The 14,962-nt window shown below is 36.7% G+C and overlaps 1 protein-coding gene across 7 annotated transcripts in view; it reads right to left on the bottom strand.

The window, feature by feature from the left end:
• The window catches only part of POSTN (periostin), a 35,055-nt gene extending 20,799 nt beyond the window's left edge, over positions 1-14,256 (bottom strand). For 6 of the 7 annotated variants that reach the window (XM_005213544.3, XM_005213546.4, XM_005213547.4 and 3 more), the window contains exons 1-9: positions 14,028-14,188; positions 12,608-12,706; positions 9,420-9,484; positions 7,259-7,416; positions 5,028-5,192; positions 4,019-4,165; positions 3,335-3,476; positions 1,983-2,195; positions 738-872 (exon numbers count right to left, since the gene is read on the bottom strand). In XM_005213544.3, the coding sequence (XP_005213601.1) occupies positions 738-872; positions 1,983-2,195; positions 3,335-3,476; positions 4,019-4,165; positions 5,028-5,192; positions 7,259-7,416; positions 9,420-9,484; positions 12,608-12,706; positions 14,028-14,146 (1,243 nt within the window). In that variant the 5' untranslated portion in view covers positions 14,147-14,188. 7 annotated transcript variants of the gene reach the window in all.
• Positions 14,257-14,962: the final 706 nt, after the last annotated feature.

Here is a 14,962-nt window from a genome sequence, read left to right as displayed (position 1 = left end):
TTAATTTCTGGAGAGAGATTCGGTGAATCATGTAACCTCTTAAAGTTGGCTTGATGTCAACAAGTTACAGGCCTTATTATTACAAAAAGGAAAAACAGCATTTTTTAGAATTTGAATTTTCTTATTAATAACTTTCTATGTTACAATCTAGTATTTGGAAAAACATCAAAAATAATGATGATTATTTTTTCATTGTTAAATTTTGCCTAACAATTCACATGTGTCTTTGTGAAGTCATTTTTTCTGGAAAAAAAAGTAAGGTTGTATTAATCTAACCACAGTCTTTTAATAGCAGCTACAAGGTCAAATACTTGTAATAATAGTCCACATCATAATATAGAAGTATATCATATTCTCCTGTTTTTATTTTCTCATAATATGATACCTTACTTTCAAATTCTGAGTTGCAAAATTCACCTATGTATAATGTTGGTGTTAAATCAAATTTATTTTTTTTAAGATCTGTTAATATATCCATTATGTGTGCTGGAAATATGATCAGGTTCACAGAAAAACTGAAGAACCCTATCACAAAATTTCATTTCCTGTAGGCCATTATCTATTATAATGTTTTGAAATAAAGGGCATTTTAATAAAAACAGTACTAATTAATTGTATATGTAGCCAGTGAAAATCAACACCTCATAAAAGATCTATTATTTCTTAGCAGTCACGGTGAAGGAAAAAAAAAGTGTGTAGGGGTGGGAAGAGCTGGAATGGGAGTGGCCGATACATACCAGAAAATGCGTTATTCACAGGTGCCAGCAAAGTGTATTCTCCATCTGGCCTCAGAGCAGATGCCAAGCCTAACTGGGCCACAAGGTCTGTGAAAGTGGTTTGCTGATTTCCAGCCAGCTCAATAACTTGTTTGGCTGTAAGATAAACCATGACCATTCAAACAATGTCATAGTTGTTATTACCATCATCATGAAATTAGTAAATCAGTTCTTGGCTGTTTCCATAAGCGATTTGCTGTACTAGCAATGTGATACCAGAGAAGGCAATGGCACCCAACTCCAGCACTCTTGCCTGGAAAATCCCATGGATGGAGGAGCCTGGTAGGCTGCAGTCCATGGGGTTGCTAAGAGTCAGACACGATTCACTTTCACTTGTTACTTTCATGCATTGGAGAAGGAAATGGCAACCCACTCCAGTATTCTTGCCTGGAGAATCTCAGGGACTGGGGAGCCTGGTGGGCTGCCGTCTCTGGGGTCACACAGAGTTGGACACGACTGAAGTGACGCAGCAGCAGCAGCAGCAGCAGCAGCAATGTGATAAGAAGTCCTGCCTTTCCCTAGTAAGAAAGTTCCAGCTTCCCTTTTTTGGGGTGGCAGGGTGGAGGGGTTAATAACCAAAGAATTTCAGAGGGAAAATATCTTTCTGATTTCATGCTTTGCAGTTTTCTTCAATTCTCTATTGCTCATCCCTTGTCTCTCTGCTCTTGTGAGGGCCATAGCTCTTTCATTTATCCAAAAGTAACCATTTGGTTATATCTTTCCTTCCATTTTCATGAAAAACTCTGGCACTGTAAGAATCTTTGATGATATTAGATATTAGAAACTCTGGAAAGCCAGAGTCTGTTGCACTGGAATGACCATGACTATACAAGCTACCTATTTAGGACTCAGCTCACTGTTAGTTTTTTATATATATACATATATATATATATATATATATATGTATTTTATCGAGGAAAACATCAAACATATACAAAAGTAGACAGAATAGAATTGTAAACTCTTATGTAGCTATGACCCAGCTACAGGGATGCCCATTTGACCAGGGGTCAGCAAGACTTAGAGCCAAGTCCAGCCCACTACTTGTTTTTATAAATAAAGTTTTATTGGACCACATCACTGTTAGCTTTGTTTGTGCTTCACATGGCATTCCTCATACTGCACATTTATTTCCCATAAGCCTATACTTTAGACATCATAACTGATAAACAACAGTAGGTAGAAGAATGGGAAACTGTTGCTCACCAGAATCAGGAACCAGGACCTGATCAATCAAATGGATGACACCGTTATTTGTCACAATATCTTTTTTGTTCACCATTTTGATTCCATTTACTGTTATGCTGTCACCATCACATCCTATCTCAATGGTGTTTCCTTCCAGAGTCTCAAAGACTGCTCCTCCCATGATAGCCTCAGAACACTGGAGGGTGTTTAGAATGTGGTACTTCATGAGAGCTAGAGGATGAAGGAGAAGAAACATGCTTTCAGATCAATAAAAATAGCATTTGACCTTTAACAGATATCTTTCACTGTGGAACCAAGTATTCCTCAGAAATAGAATGCATATATAAGACCTAAGTATTGACCTAAGGTTTTAAATTTTTGTTTGTTCTCAGAGTGGTTTTTTTCATCAACTCTACAGTAAAATTAACTCAGTTTGGTAAGAAATAAGCAGAAAAGAAAATCAACTGCATGAAATTATTTGTATAGTTCTAGACAATGTGTTAGATCAAGTTCCATTTATCATAAGAGAATAATTTCTGATGGAAACTCAAGAATAATTTCTCCTTTCAGAAAGCCTTCAAAGTTATTTGTTAGTGATACCTGTTGCAAACACCTAAGTAGTATCTTGCTTTAACTACTCGTGACAGAACAGCTGAATAGGCATGCTTTATTTTATTGAGCTTCACTTTTGTGCGCTTTGCAGACGGTGTGCTGTTTTCAAATTGGAGGTTTGTGGCAGCCCTAAAGACAACATCTAGAAAGTAACCGAAGCAAAGATGGTTTCTTGAAAGACTTCAGATGTGATCTGTGCCTAAACTGTATTATGTCTATATTTTCACCAAAATATCTCATCATAAATTGGTTAAGCATGTTTATGGTAGGCTGCATAAGAGAAATGTGCTAGTCACAATTTAAAATCAAGTTGAAACTATCAATAAAAAGGGAGTCTGGAAAGAAGCCAAATTCTGTGTATGAATAAGCAGTGACCAAAGATAACCATGGAATTTTCTCCCCTAACTTCAGTGTAAATTTAGAATTAAAACCATTGAATAATATATATACAATATTAAACTTGGATGATCTAATATTTCAACACTTTCTAATTCTTTTTAATGCCTGCTACTTATTTACTTGGAAGCAGTGCAGAAACATGTGATCTTTAGGGTAACTTGAGTATTTAATTACTTGGATTATTAATTATTTAATTACTTTGTCTCCTCTTTCAAAGATTTTTATCGTCTGCCTCAAAATAAAAGTTTTTCTTTGCCTTTGCTTATCAAAAATAATAACGTTGGCAGGACTTAATCTCTTTTTCATTTCCTTTTCTTGGAATCCTGGGAGGCTTCTCATAGACAAAGACACTTAAGTACCTTCTGAAGCCACTTTGTCTCCCATGATCCTTTCTAGAACTCCTCTTGGAAGTTTCTCAAAAGCTTCATTGGTGGGAGCAAAGAGTGTGAAGTGACCATCTCTCCCAAGCGTCTCCAGTATATCAGATGTGATGGCAGCTGCCTGAAACACAAATGTGCTTTTCAGAGGTTTGCATGTTGCAAATTCAGGAAAAAAGCTACAAGACACTCAGTCTAGGCTGACACCGGAGAGTTGACCCTATAGAAAGCTGTAGAAGTTATATCTTTCTCTTGTTAGATCTTTAAAAAAAAATTTTTTTTTTTGCACAAACAGCCAGGTTATTTTGAACTTTCTACAAACTGTATGTTAGATGGGAAATTCTGCTAATGCCTGTGTGACTGAAGCAATATCCAGCAGTTAGTATAATAACTGATGGACACATTCTAAATGTGCTCAATACACTTCAGTCACATAACTAATCATTCTTTATTATGTCCACATAAATATTATTCTTTCATATGAGAAGACGAGTTCTTCTGTGTATAATGAAAACCTTTTCATTTTAAGAAATATACTGCTTATGTGTCTGCCAGATTTGACAGTCTTTTATTAATTAATAGCTTTTTATTATTTTTTTAGAATCTGATGGGGAAGAGGAGAATTTCAGTGGTCCAAAACAATCTGCTGTTACTTCTTGGACATACCCTAAAAGATGAGAGCTCATCTTCTGCTTCAATGAAGTCCTGAATTGAGGTACCAATTTGTGTAAGGACACGGTCAATGACATGCACAACGCCATTTGTTGCAATCTGGTTCCCATGGATGATTCGAGCACAGTTCACAGTGACAACCTGCAATTGTTTGGGAAAATCAAATTGCAGAAATCACAGCTGTCCGTTGACCATTGGGACTGCAAGCCCATTTCCCATGTCTCAAGTTTATTGGTAAATGTAACAGGAAAGAACTGACATTCTGAATACAAATGCTGAGGATGGAGACTTACAAATGACTGTGTCTAAAAAAACAAAAAAACCCAAAAACCAAGACCAAAACCAGTTGAGAACCCAATTGTACTTAACATGTCTAGAAACATAAGGCAAAACATTTTTTGAATTATTGTTTTTATTGCTCACTTTCTTTTCTAGAGATAGTCATACACTATTTCTAATGTAGGCCAAGTTCTGAGACAGAAACAATTATTACATAAATGTAACCAGTTCTATTTCAGTGATTTCCTGAATATTGCTTCATCAATGACCCTTTCTGTCCCTGGAAATCTGACTGTTGGAAGAACCCCATGACCTTGTTGGAAGTTTCCCACAATGACTTTATCAAAACATGCTTATCAAAACCCACAAAAGTCTAAATCAGTATAGTAGCAAGGGGATGAATAAAAGAATTCTCATTCTCTGATTATTCTTTGATAAATTCTTATTCTTTATTTTTCTCTTATTATTGATTAAACACATCAACTAATAAAATTTCCCTTTGTAAAACATCTAAGTCTACTGTCAACAAACTGTCAATTTAATTTCTTCCTTGCTAACACTCTTTGGCAGAAATCAGTCTCTGAATTGGAAATTCACATGCTTGACATGTAAGGAAAAGTTTATTCACTGACATTTTATTATTTCTGTAAACCTTATATAAAGGTCATAGAAAAAATTAGGGGCAGTGTTATTGATAAATGTACTTTTTATTAAATAAACTTACCCCATTAGGATAATGGTTAATGAAGAGCCCCAAGTTGTTATACATTGAAGGGATAATCATGCCATTTTTCAAGTCCTTGGTCAACATTCTCTTATTAACCATGTGGCTATGTAAAGCATTCAGTAATTCAACATTCACATTGCTCTCCAGACCTCTCCGGATATCCTAGGAAAAATTGAAATGGCAGAAGTTTATTTTATTATAGTTAATTATTAAAATGCCTATAATCACACTGTTTCTACTCTCTTCTTATTTTCTCATTGAATTACCCAGATGGTCAAAACAAATTGAAATAAATAACTTAAAATTATATTATTTCAATTGATTAAGAAATTGTATAAGTACAGGTACTCAGTAAAGTCTTCCAGATCTTATAGAGTATTTGGACATTTTTAGAGTCAAAACTGGAGAAGGCAATGGCACCCCACTCCAGTACTCTTGCCTGGAGAATCCCATGGACGGAGGAGTCTGGTGGGCTGCAGTCCATGGGGTCGTGAAGAGTCGGACACAATTGAACGACTTCACTTTCCCTTTTCACTTTCATGCATTGAAGAAGGAAATGGCAACCCACTCCAATGTTCTTGCCTGGAGAATCCCAGGGACGGGGGAGCCTGGTGGGCTGCCGTCTATGGGGTTGCACAGAGTTGGACACGACTGAAGCGACTTAGCAGCAGTAGCAGCAGCAGAGTCAAAACAAAAATTTTAATGAATATATTGATGAAGAGATGCTCTTGCCGTCAAGGCTTAGGGGATATGAAATTATCAGATATTTAAAATTTTAGGGTGGAAAAAAATTAAAAATGGCATTATATTTGTATACATACACTATTGTAATTTTAATGTGTTTAATGTTTATTCTATAACATTCAAGAATTCAACCATTCTGTACCTTTGATTTATTCAATATCATATCATACTGTACTTGGTGTTATGAGAAATACAATGTGAAATCTTGATCTTTGAGGTACTTATCCTGTGTGCGTGCATGTTAAGTCACTTCAGTTGTGTCTGACTCTTTGAGACCCTATGAAATGTAGCCCACTAGGCTGCTCTGTCCATGGGATTCTCCAGGCAAGAATACTGGAGTGGGTTGCCATGCCCTCCTCCAGGGGATCTTCCTGACCGAGGGATTAAACCTGTGTCTCTTGCATCTCCTGGATTGGCAAGCAGGTTCTTTACGACTAGCTCCACCTGGGAAGCCCACAGGTCCTATAGCAGCTGGTATATATAAGCATGATTAGATAAAGGACAGATGGAGGAAAAAATGCTTTCTAAGTCAAACGAAAATGGCCAGCAATTCAAAGTTTGGAGACAGGTCTTGCAGGATAGGTAGATGGGGTAGGAATGTTGTAGTGATCTTTCTAAGTCCAACTGCTGGCACAGAAAGCAGAAGTTGTCCAGTGTGGTTTTATGTTTCTCAGATAACAGGGAGAAATTTTAGAAAAGTGTATGGGACAATGACATAGAAGACCTTAATTCTCAAGCAAAGAGTAAATTAAACTGGCAATAGGGAGCCACTAAGCCACTTTTGTGGCATTAGAATACAATGATTAGCCTGGGCTTTAAGAAGGTTGATCTGGGGGCAATGTGTAACAGAAGGAGTGTATTACAAGGATGAAAAATGAGCTGTGGATGACTAATAGTAGTTTCTAAGAACTGAAGAGGGGAGAAGTAAGGATGACTCATAATTTTAAAGTTTGGATTCTGAGATTGGGGTTGCCAGTTACGGAAATGAGCCTGGGGGGCTGTTATTCCATTCATGGAGGTTCTAAAATGATTTGTTCCTTTTTGTTTGTTTGTTTGTTTTTTGCATGTTCATTCATGTCCAACTCTTTGCGACCTTATGGACTGTAGCCCACCAGGGTCGTCTGTTAGTGGGAATTTTCCAGGCAAGAATACTGGAATGGGTTGCCACTTCCTTCTCCAGGGGATCTTCCCAATCAGGGATTGAACCCGCATCTCCTGCACTGGCAAGCGTATTCTTTACCACTGAGCCACTTTTTCCTTACCCTCAATTAAGGAGCATCCTTAATACCCTCATCTTTTTATGTATCATTATATATGCACAACATAAAGATATACAATTTCTATTAATTTCTAAGTTAATAAATCATATACAATTTATATTAATATAGAAATTAATATACAATTTCTATTAATTTCTAAGTTAATATATTGAAATAATATAACAATAACAGCAAAAATTATATTCATTAAAAATAATGAATTACAGAATCCAGGTTGTCCCAAGCTTCGTTACTCGGTGCGAAGTAAGTGAATGATCCCTTTCCTTCAATCTCCTCCCTCAGTTTTGAGACATCAGAATAGCTCTGTGTGGTGGTAGCTCCCACAATGCCCAGCGTTCCATAAACATGGTCAATAGGCATCACTGAAATAATCAAAAGATGAATAAGTACTTAGGAGAAAATGTCAAAAATGTTATTTTACAATGATTTAACCTTTACAAGAAGTCCCTCAAGATATTTTACTGATGATTTTAGCAACACAAGTCTATGAATCATCAGCTTTATATGAAAGTTGCTTTTTGAATGTCAAATGATAAAGTACTATTGTTGTTGTTTGGTCGCTCAGTCCTGTCCAACTCTTTGTGACTCAATGGATTGCAGCATGCCAGGCTTCCCTGTCCTTCACTATCCCCCAGAGTTTTCTCAAACTCATGTCCATTGGTTTAGTGATGCTATCTAACTATCTCATCCTCTGCCATCACCATCTTGTTTTGCCTTCAATCTTTCCCAGCTTTAGGGTCTTCCAGGCTCCTCTGTCCATGGAATTTTTTAGGCAAGAATATTGGTGTGGGTTGCCATTTCATACTCCAGGGGATCTTCCCAACCTAGGGATTGAACCCGGGTCTCCCACACTGTAGGCAGATTCTTTACTACTGGTACCATCTGGGAAGCCCCAAAGTACTTATCCTTTATGTTGAAGGTCAAAGAATTTTAAATTATTATCCTAGTTTATTTAATGTTTTATCTATTTAGTTGTCAAATCTGCTATGTCTATAAGGGTTCAATCACAATTATCACTAAGTATCTTTGATCATTTCATTGAAAAAAAATTTCCTCACTTCTCTCTGAGAGTGGCCAAGGTAATAATTTTTTTCATGCTGGCTTAAAGCTCCTAAGTAGTATAATACTGGTAGGTATAAGGACCATAATTACATAGATTTGGGTCCCTGAAAGAAATATATAGACCTACTTCTTTTCATCATAATTTCAGGAAGAAAATAGATTAAAATATCTAACACTGCCAGAATATATCTCCTGAACTTCAGAATGAAAATTAATATGTGAATGTTAGCCTTTAGGTTGGGTATAGCCAACTTATTCTTCATGACCTTATTTAAAGTTTAGTATGACTTGGATCATATCACAGGAGATATGATTCTTATCTTTGTGACAATAGAAAGAACAGGTATGCAATTAGTAAATTAAATTACAAATTAGGATTTAAAGACACCCCAGCAGAATGGGGAAAATGAGTCCAAATTAACAGGTTAAATGCCACAAGGTTCCATGTAAATCCTGTGCCTAAGTTGAAAAAACAAATTCCTGTGGAAGACTTGATTTGATAGTATTCATATAAAACAGACCACTACTCTGTATTAATTAATTAAAAATTCAACATGAGCTAATGGCATAACATGGTTACCAATGACATCAACAAAAGTTCAGGAGCTCCCTACACTGACATATTTGTCTCAATATTCTCTCCACTGCCTGGACACACATGGGTTGTAGACACCAGTTTTGGATCACAATTTAAAAAAAAAAAGACTGGATTAGAGGTTTTCCATGGGTTGCTGTCCATGACAGTAAGGGCTCCAAAGTCTAGATCCCATTCAAACTGTGGGTGATGAGCCCACAGAAAGGAAGATTCTATTGGGGAAGACAGAATAGCTGGAGGAAGGGTATGATGACTTGTGTTAAATATTTGAATGGCTGTCGTCTCAAAGAGGAAATAGATGAACTATTTTTTCTCAAGTTGGTGAGTTACAGGAAACCAACTTTCAATATGAAGAACCTTATAAAATCAGAGCTGTTGAATCAGAAAAGATGAAGCCTTGCCAAGTAGTCAACCCATGTTTCTAGACGAGTTCAAAGAAAGGGATTTTGTAGTGAGGATCTTTGTCTTGAGGAAATGTTGAACTAATTTAAATTTGGAATAAGTGTCTGTTGCCCAGCACCCAGTGTACAAGATGTATGTTTTCATGCTTTATTGCCTTGATGAACTAATGATTAAGATATGGAGAATATATCTTGGATTTATCATGGTGCTAAACACACACACATATTGGCTTCTCTAAAAGCTAATTCAACTCTTTTTCCTCACACAAGACAAATTTTTCATTTAATCCTATAATTGAAACATTACCTGCTGGGCAGCCTTTCATTCCTTCCATCCTCATATAACCAGGGCAGCATTCATATAACACAGTCCTATACATTGGAAGAAAATTAATATTAAAATGGAGGCACTGCATAGGATACATTTTGACAAAGATAGCAAAACATATCATTTTTTGCCATGACTTATTGATAATTTAGATATCAAGTTTGTTGTTTGTTTGTTTGTTTATGACATTGTTGTTTAGTTGCTAAGTTGTGTCTGACTCTTTGCAACCCCATGAAGCAGCAGGCCAGGCTTCCCTGTCCTTCACTATCTCCCTAAGTTTGCTCAAACTCAAGTCCATTGAGTAGGTGATGCCATCCAACCATCTCATCCTCTGTTGCCCACTTCTCTTCCTGCCTTCAATCTTTCCCAGTATCAGGGTTTTTTCTAATGAATTGGCTCTTCACATCAGGTGGCCAAAGTATTGGAGCTTCAGCATCAATCCTTCCAATGAATATTCAGGGTTGATTTCCTTTAGGATGGACTGGTTTGATCTCCTTGCTGTCCAAGGAACTTTAAAGAGTTTTCTCCAGCACCACAATTCAAAAGCATCAGTTCTTCTGCACTCAGCTTTCTGGATGGTCCAACTCTCACATCCCCACATGATTACTGGAAAAACCATATCTTTGACCTTTTATGACATTAAGGTAGTTATATGAGTTTCGTTTCTCATTAGCCTCATGGCATGGTGGAAAATTCCAGGATCGTGGAGCCAGAAGAATGAAATTTGGTTCCCAGTTCCACTACCTAGTAGATGTGTGACCTTGAGCAAATCATTTAATACATTTCTGTCAACTGATACATAAGTTCCTAAAGACGACTTTGGAATTTTTAGCAGCTGCAAGCAGATGGCAAATCAGGCATTCTTCCTGTCAATATTATTGATTTCTTTGGTTATTTAAAACTAGCTACCAGCATTTACATTTATTCCAGAGCACAGATGTCAATGTGTTTGTGAAAATGAAGTTAACAGAAATAAGCTAATGTAATTAATCAAAGAAGACACGTTATATTTCTGGTAAAAAACCAGACTTCAAAGCAGGAAATTTTTTTTAATGGAAAGCAAGAAGGATTCTTGGCATATGCCTTGTACAAGCCTTGGCATCTCTAATATATTTAGATGATTAAAGTAAGATTATATCAGACTTCCTTAACTTCCAGGAAGGGTGTAATAAAGATTTCCCTTAAATGTTTCAGAAAGCAGGTCCTTTCTTATGTAGTTAGTGTGCATTCCAAATAAGCCTCCTGGTAATCAGGAATATAACGAACAAAGGGAGAAGAATCCAGAGCTTTGGCATTCCCAACTGGGGCCTGACCTAAATCATGGCCAGGATCCTTGTAACCACTGACTTACACTGTAATTGTGTCAATGACTCATAAGTCTAGCAGATGTCTGCAAGCTAATAGGAATAATGTTCCGGTCAAGAAGTAACATTAGTTACAATTATATTAAGCCAATGTGTGGGAACAGGCAGCAGTGTCCTGTGAGGTCCTAAACTTGGTTACTATGGAGAGTCCAGCTAAGGCTGTATGTTTTGAATACATGATTCTTAGTAGAAATAAAGATAGCCTTATGCATTTTAAATAGTATCTGTTCATACCTCCTTTTCCAACCAGTGTATATCCAATTTGCTTAAAATAATTTAAATTTAAGGATGACTAATATTATGAATTAAAGTTATTTAGTAATTTCACATTTGTTCATTCATTTTACCTTCAGAGCTTCCCTGGTGGCTCAGACGGTAAAGCGTCTGCCTACAATGCGGGAGACCAGGGTTCAATCCCTGGGTCAGGAAGATCTCCTGGAGAAGGAAATGGCAACCCACTCCAGTATTCTTGCCTGGAAAATCCCATGGATGGAGGACCCTGGTAGGCTACAGTCCATAGGGTCGCAAAGAGTAGGACACGACTGAGTGACTTCACTTTCTTTACCTTCAGAATATGAATTAAATTCACATTTCATAGGTAAAGCAATGAAGACTCCAAAAGATTATGTGATTTAGTATTTGTAACCAATATTATTGTTAGGAATATATTTTTAGCAATACCCTAACCCTTTCACCTATTTAGGGTATCTGAAATTTAACGATGATGTGTCTCCCATAATATTGTGGTTCTCAGGGTATCCTTCACTGAGGGTGGGGTCCAAATTAATAGGAAGCAGGCAGGAGCCATTTCCACTGTTTTCTTGAGCAAGGATGACATCTCTGACCTTTTTAATCTAGTAACTTGTTCTATCTAGAACTCAGCTCCTCCATATTAAAATGAAGAATTTGCCAATATGTATTAATTGATTAAACCAATAAGCTATCAAGTAATAAAAAATGTTTTCCAATTTTAAGTTAATAAGTGAAACAGATAACTAAATTGGGGAGTAATCATCTTTTTTGGTTATTGAAATAGTCTAGTGGTGGGCTTCAATTATCACCTTTGGAGACTCCAAGAATCTGACAGTTTGGGATGGAGTGACGGATTAAATGAAAAGATGAAACCTGAATCTTTTCCAACTTTAATCTTTGATGAAAACTCTAGGGTAAAGTGGAGTATTTTAGATAATTTCTAAATGACTGGAGGCAAACAATCTTACCTTAAAATCCTGATTTTTCAGATCAATCTGTTCCTCTGGCCCACTTTTTAATAAAATGAGAAAACTGAGACAATGAGGTTAATTGACTTCCCCAAGACAAAAAAAAAACCAAACCAGGAGGAGAAATGACATAGTGAAACTCTCAGTGATTCCATTCAAACTTTCTGTGATTCTATACCAAGTCACATGGCCAGTGGCCATTTCCTTTTCCAGGGGATCTTCCTGACCCAGGGATTGAACCCAGGTCTCCTGTATCACAAGCAGATTCTTTGCCAACTGAGCCACCAGGAAGCCCCAAGATAAAAGAGGCCCAACCAGGAGTAGAAATGACATAGCCCAACTATTACAGTGATTCTATAGCAGGTCACATGGCTAGTGCTGTAGAGTCAGGGAAAAAGTTAGTTTTATGAGTACAGGGAGAAATGCAGGGGAAATTTCTTTATTCACAGTGATCCATTTTTTTTAAGCTCCCAATTTTGGAGAGAATTTTCAAAAGAACAGTGTGTGTTTCTGTCCAAAGAAAGCCATGGGCATTGCAGTATTGTCTTTGGAATTGGCACATTAAAGAAAAGATGAGACTTACGTTTTTTTCCCACAGATGGCACCTTGATACCAGTTCCTGCAGGTACTTAAGTATTTCTTTTTGGTGCCCAAAATCTGTTGAAGGGCGCAGACATTTGGACTGGAAGATAGAAGTAAGGAAGAGTGTTAAATGTCATAACATTAACAAATAGTTTTTCATATCTGTAGGTCAGGTGGTTAAAAACAAAGAAAGAAAATGAAAAAATTACTATGTGGTTTAGATTTTCAAAGACGTGACTCTCATCATGGGCAGATCTCATTCTTGATCCAATCCTACTGAGTCATTAGAAAAACTAACTGTGACAGACAGAGAGGAAATTGTACACTTCTGGGAATACAATGCCAGTATTTCAGAAGTTAATCTAATAGATTTTAACAATATGTTTCTTATTACTTTTAATAGTAGGTAATGCCCTGACCCTTTTAAACCAAACATGTACTCACGTAGGGCTTGGGAGTGGCTTCGGGGCCCTGGAACAATGACAGATCAGACAGCAAAATAGACAAGTTTTACTGAGTCCCAAGATACTGTGCTCTGTAATTTTCTAGGTAAGCAATCACAGAAGTAAGTGAATGCTAAGATTAACTTAAATAATATGGCTGCCCAAAGGAAAATTTATTTCTTTGCCTGGAAGTAATTAGATTAAAACATTCTCTGCCAGAATTTTAAGTGTTTTTCTCCCTTAAAGAGATGCGAGTCTTATTTGCTCTGTAAGGCAAGGGAACTTGGAAGCATGATGAAAAATTCCTCTGAGACACAGGCAGCAGTACCAACATCCATTTCAAAAATTAATACTAAATGCTTGGTTAAGTTACTAAATTGTCTGATAACTTTAAGAAACTCAGGTGTAGTTTTTTCTGTGAAATCAAGTTATTGCAAATTTTACAGAATGCAAAATTTAAAAGCATTCTTAAATGCTTCAAAAAACTTCAGAAAACTTGTTACATTATCTATTGTGTAATTTTCATAATGAAAATTACACATACATACATACATACATACACATACATAAATGAAATTTTCCCTAACGTAATGTGAGATATTTCAAAGCTGTTTATGTAATGAGAGCCTCTAGCTACAGATTCTTTAATTTTGAAAACCTCATTCCAAAAATTTAGAAGGAAATAAAACACAAATAAACTGAATTGTAAAGAAATGCCCTGTTAAATGTTGTTATTTAGACTAAAATCTTGCAATGTTTCATAAAAAGCAATTATACACAAATTATTTGGACAGTAATTCTTAAAGTTTAAGACATGTACATAAACCACAGATTACTCATTTGTTCCTTTTTCTTATTACAAATAAGTAGGAAAAAACCCCTGAGGTATAAACAAGAAACTTTATGTAGAAATATACATACAACAAGCTAAGGGGGTGGGGGTGGGGAAAGGTTTATAAAATCAAACCACTGACTTACCCCTGATCCCGGCCCCTGATACGGCTGTGAGCCAAGATCTTGTCATAATGACCATTGGCATTTGCAGGGTTAACAACCAGCAGCAGGAACAGAGAACATACTGGTAAGAAAGGAATCATCTTTAGTCTCTCCGTTGCAGTTAGTTCACGAAGAGAACTGGCAGTGGGCTTTGGAGAGCTCAGAGCTTATATACATGTCAGAGTTCTGGGAGGGAGCTCTGCATCAACCTGGGAATCTGAACTCTCTCCAAAAGCCATCAGCAGCTTCAAGTTGCCAGCTAAAATCCGCTTTTGTCAGTTGTATTTACTGAGCCTCTTTTTTCTTCTCGCTCTCCAAAAGATGTTTATTTTTGTATGATTTATCTTTTCTTTATTTTGCTTCCTGACTCGTTTCAAATTTCCATCTTATTCATTTGTAATTTAGAGGATTTTCATGGGAAATGATTTCGTTTAGACGTTAAGGATCATTCTGTAATCCACACCTTTCAGAGTCCCTGTCCCCGTGCTCAATGAGAGCATGATTGGATCTTATCACATTTTGTCATATTCAGTTCAGAGCCGAACTGGAAGGTTATTATTTTTCACCAGTAAGCAAAGGTCGATGTAAGTCTGATAATCACAAGGCAATAACGACTGCTGATTAAAAACAAATGTTGTCTAGATACAAACTTTCACAGAGTATGAGATTAGAATTTTAACTGGATGATGAAACATGTAGGAGGGATCATATTTTCACTAAACTGGGGGGATACCTCCCATTTCACTTCTCCTTTCAGATGTCAAGGCATAGATGGAGTTAACACACATCCAGTTCTGGCAAGTTTCCCTAACTTTTGAAATGAAGCAGCAAAGGAAAAGCATGCGTGCTTTGGTGTTTCTTTCCTTACATGCAGGGCATGATGTTGACCATCTCTGGACAGCACATCTCTTGGTAAC

This window comes from Bos taurus, chromosome 12 (assembly GCF_002263795.3).
Source record: "Bos taurus isolate L1 Dominette 01449 registration number 42190680 breed Hereford chromosome 12, ARS-UCD2.0, whole genome shotgun sequence".
Classification (NCBI taxonomy): domain Eukaryota; kingdom Metazoa; phylum Chordata; class Mammalia; order Artiodactyla; family Bovidae; genus Bos; species Bos taurus.
The sequence above is the reverse complement of the archived record's forward strand: the minus strand, read 5'-3'. Positions and strand labels throughout refer to the sequence as shown.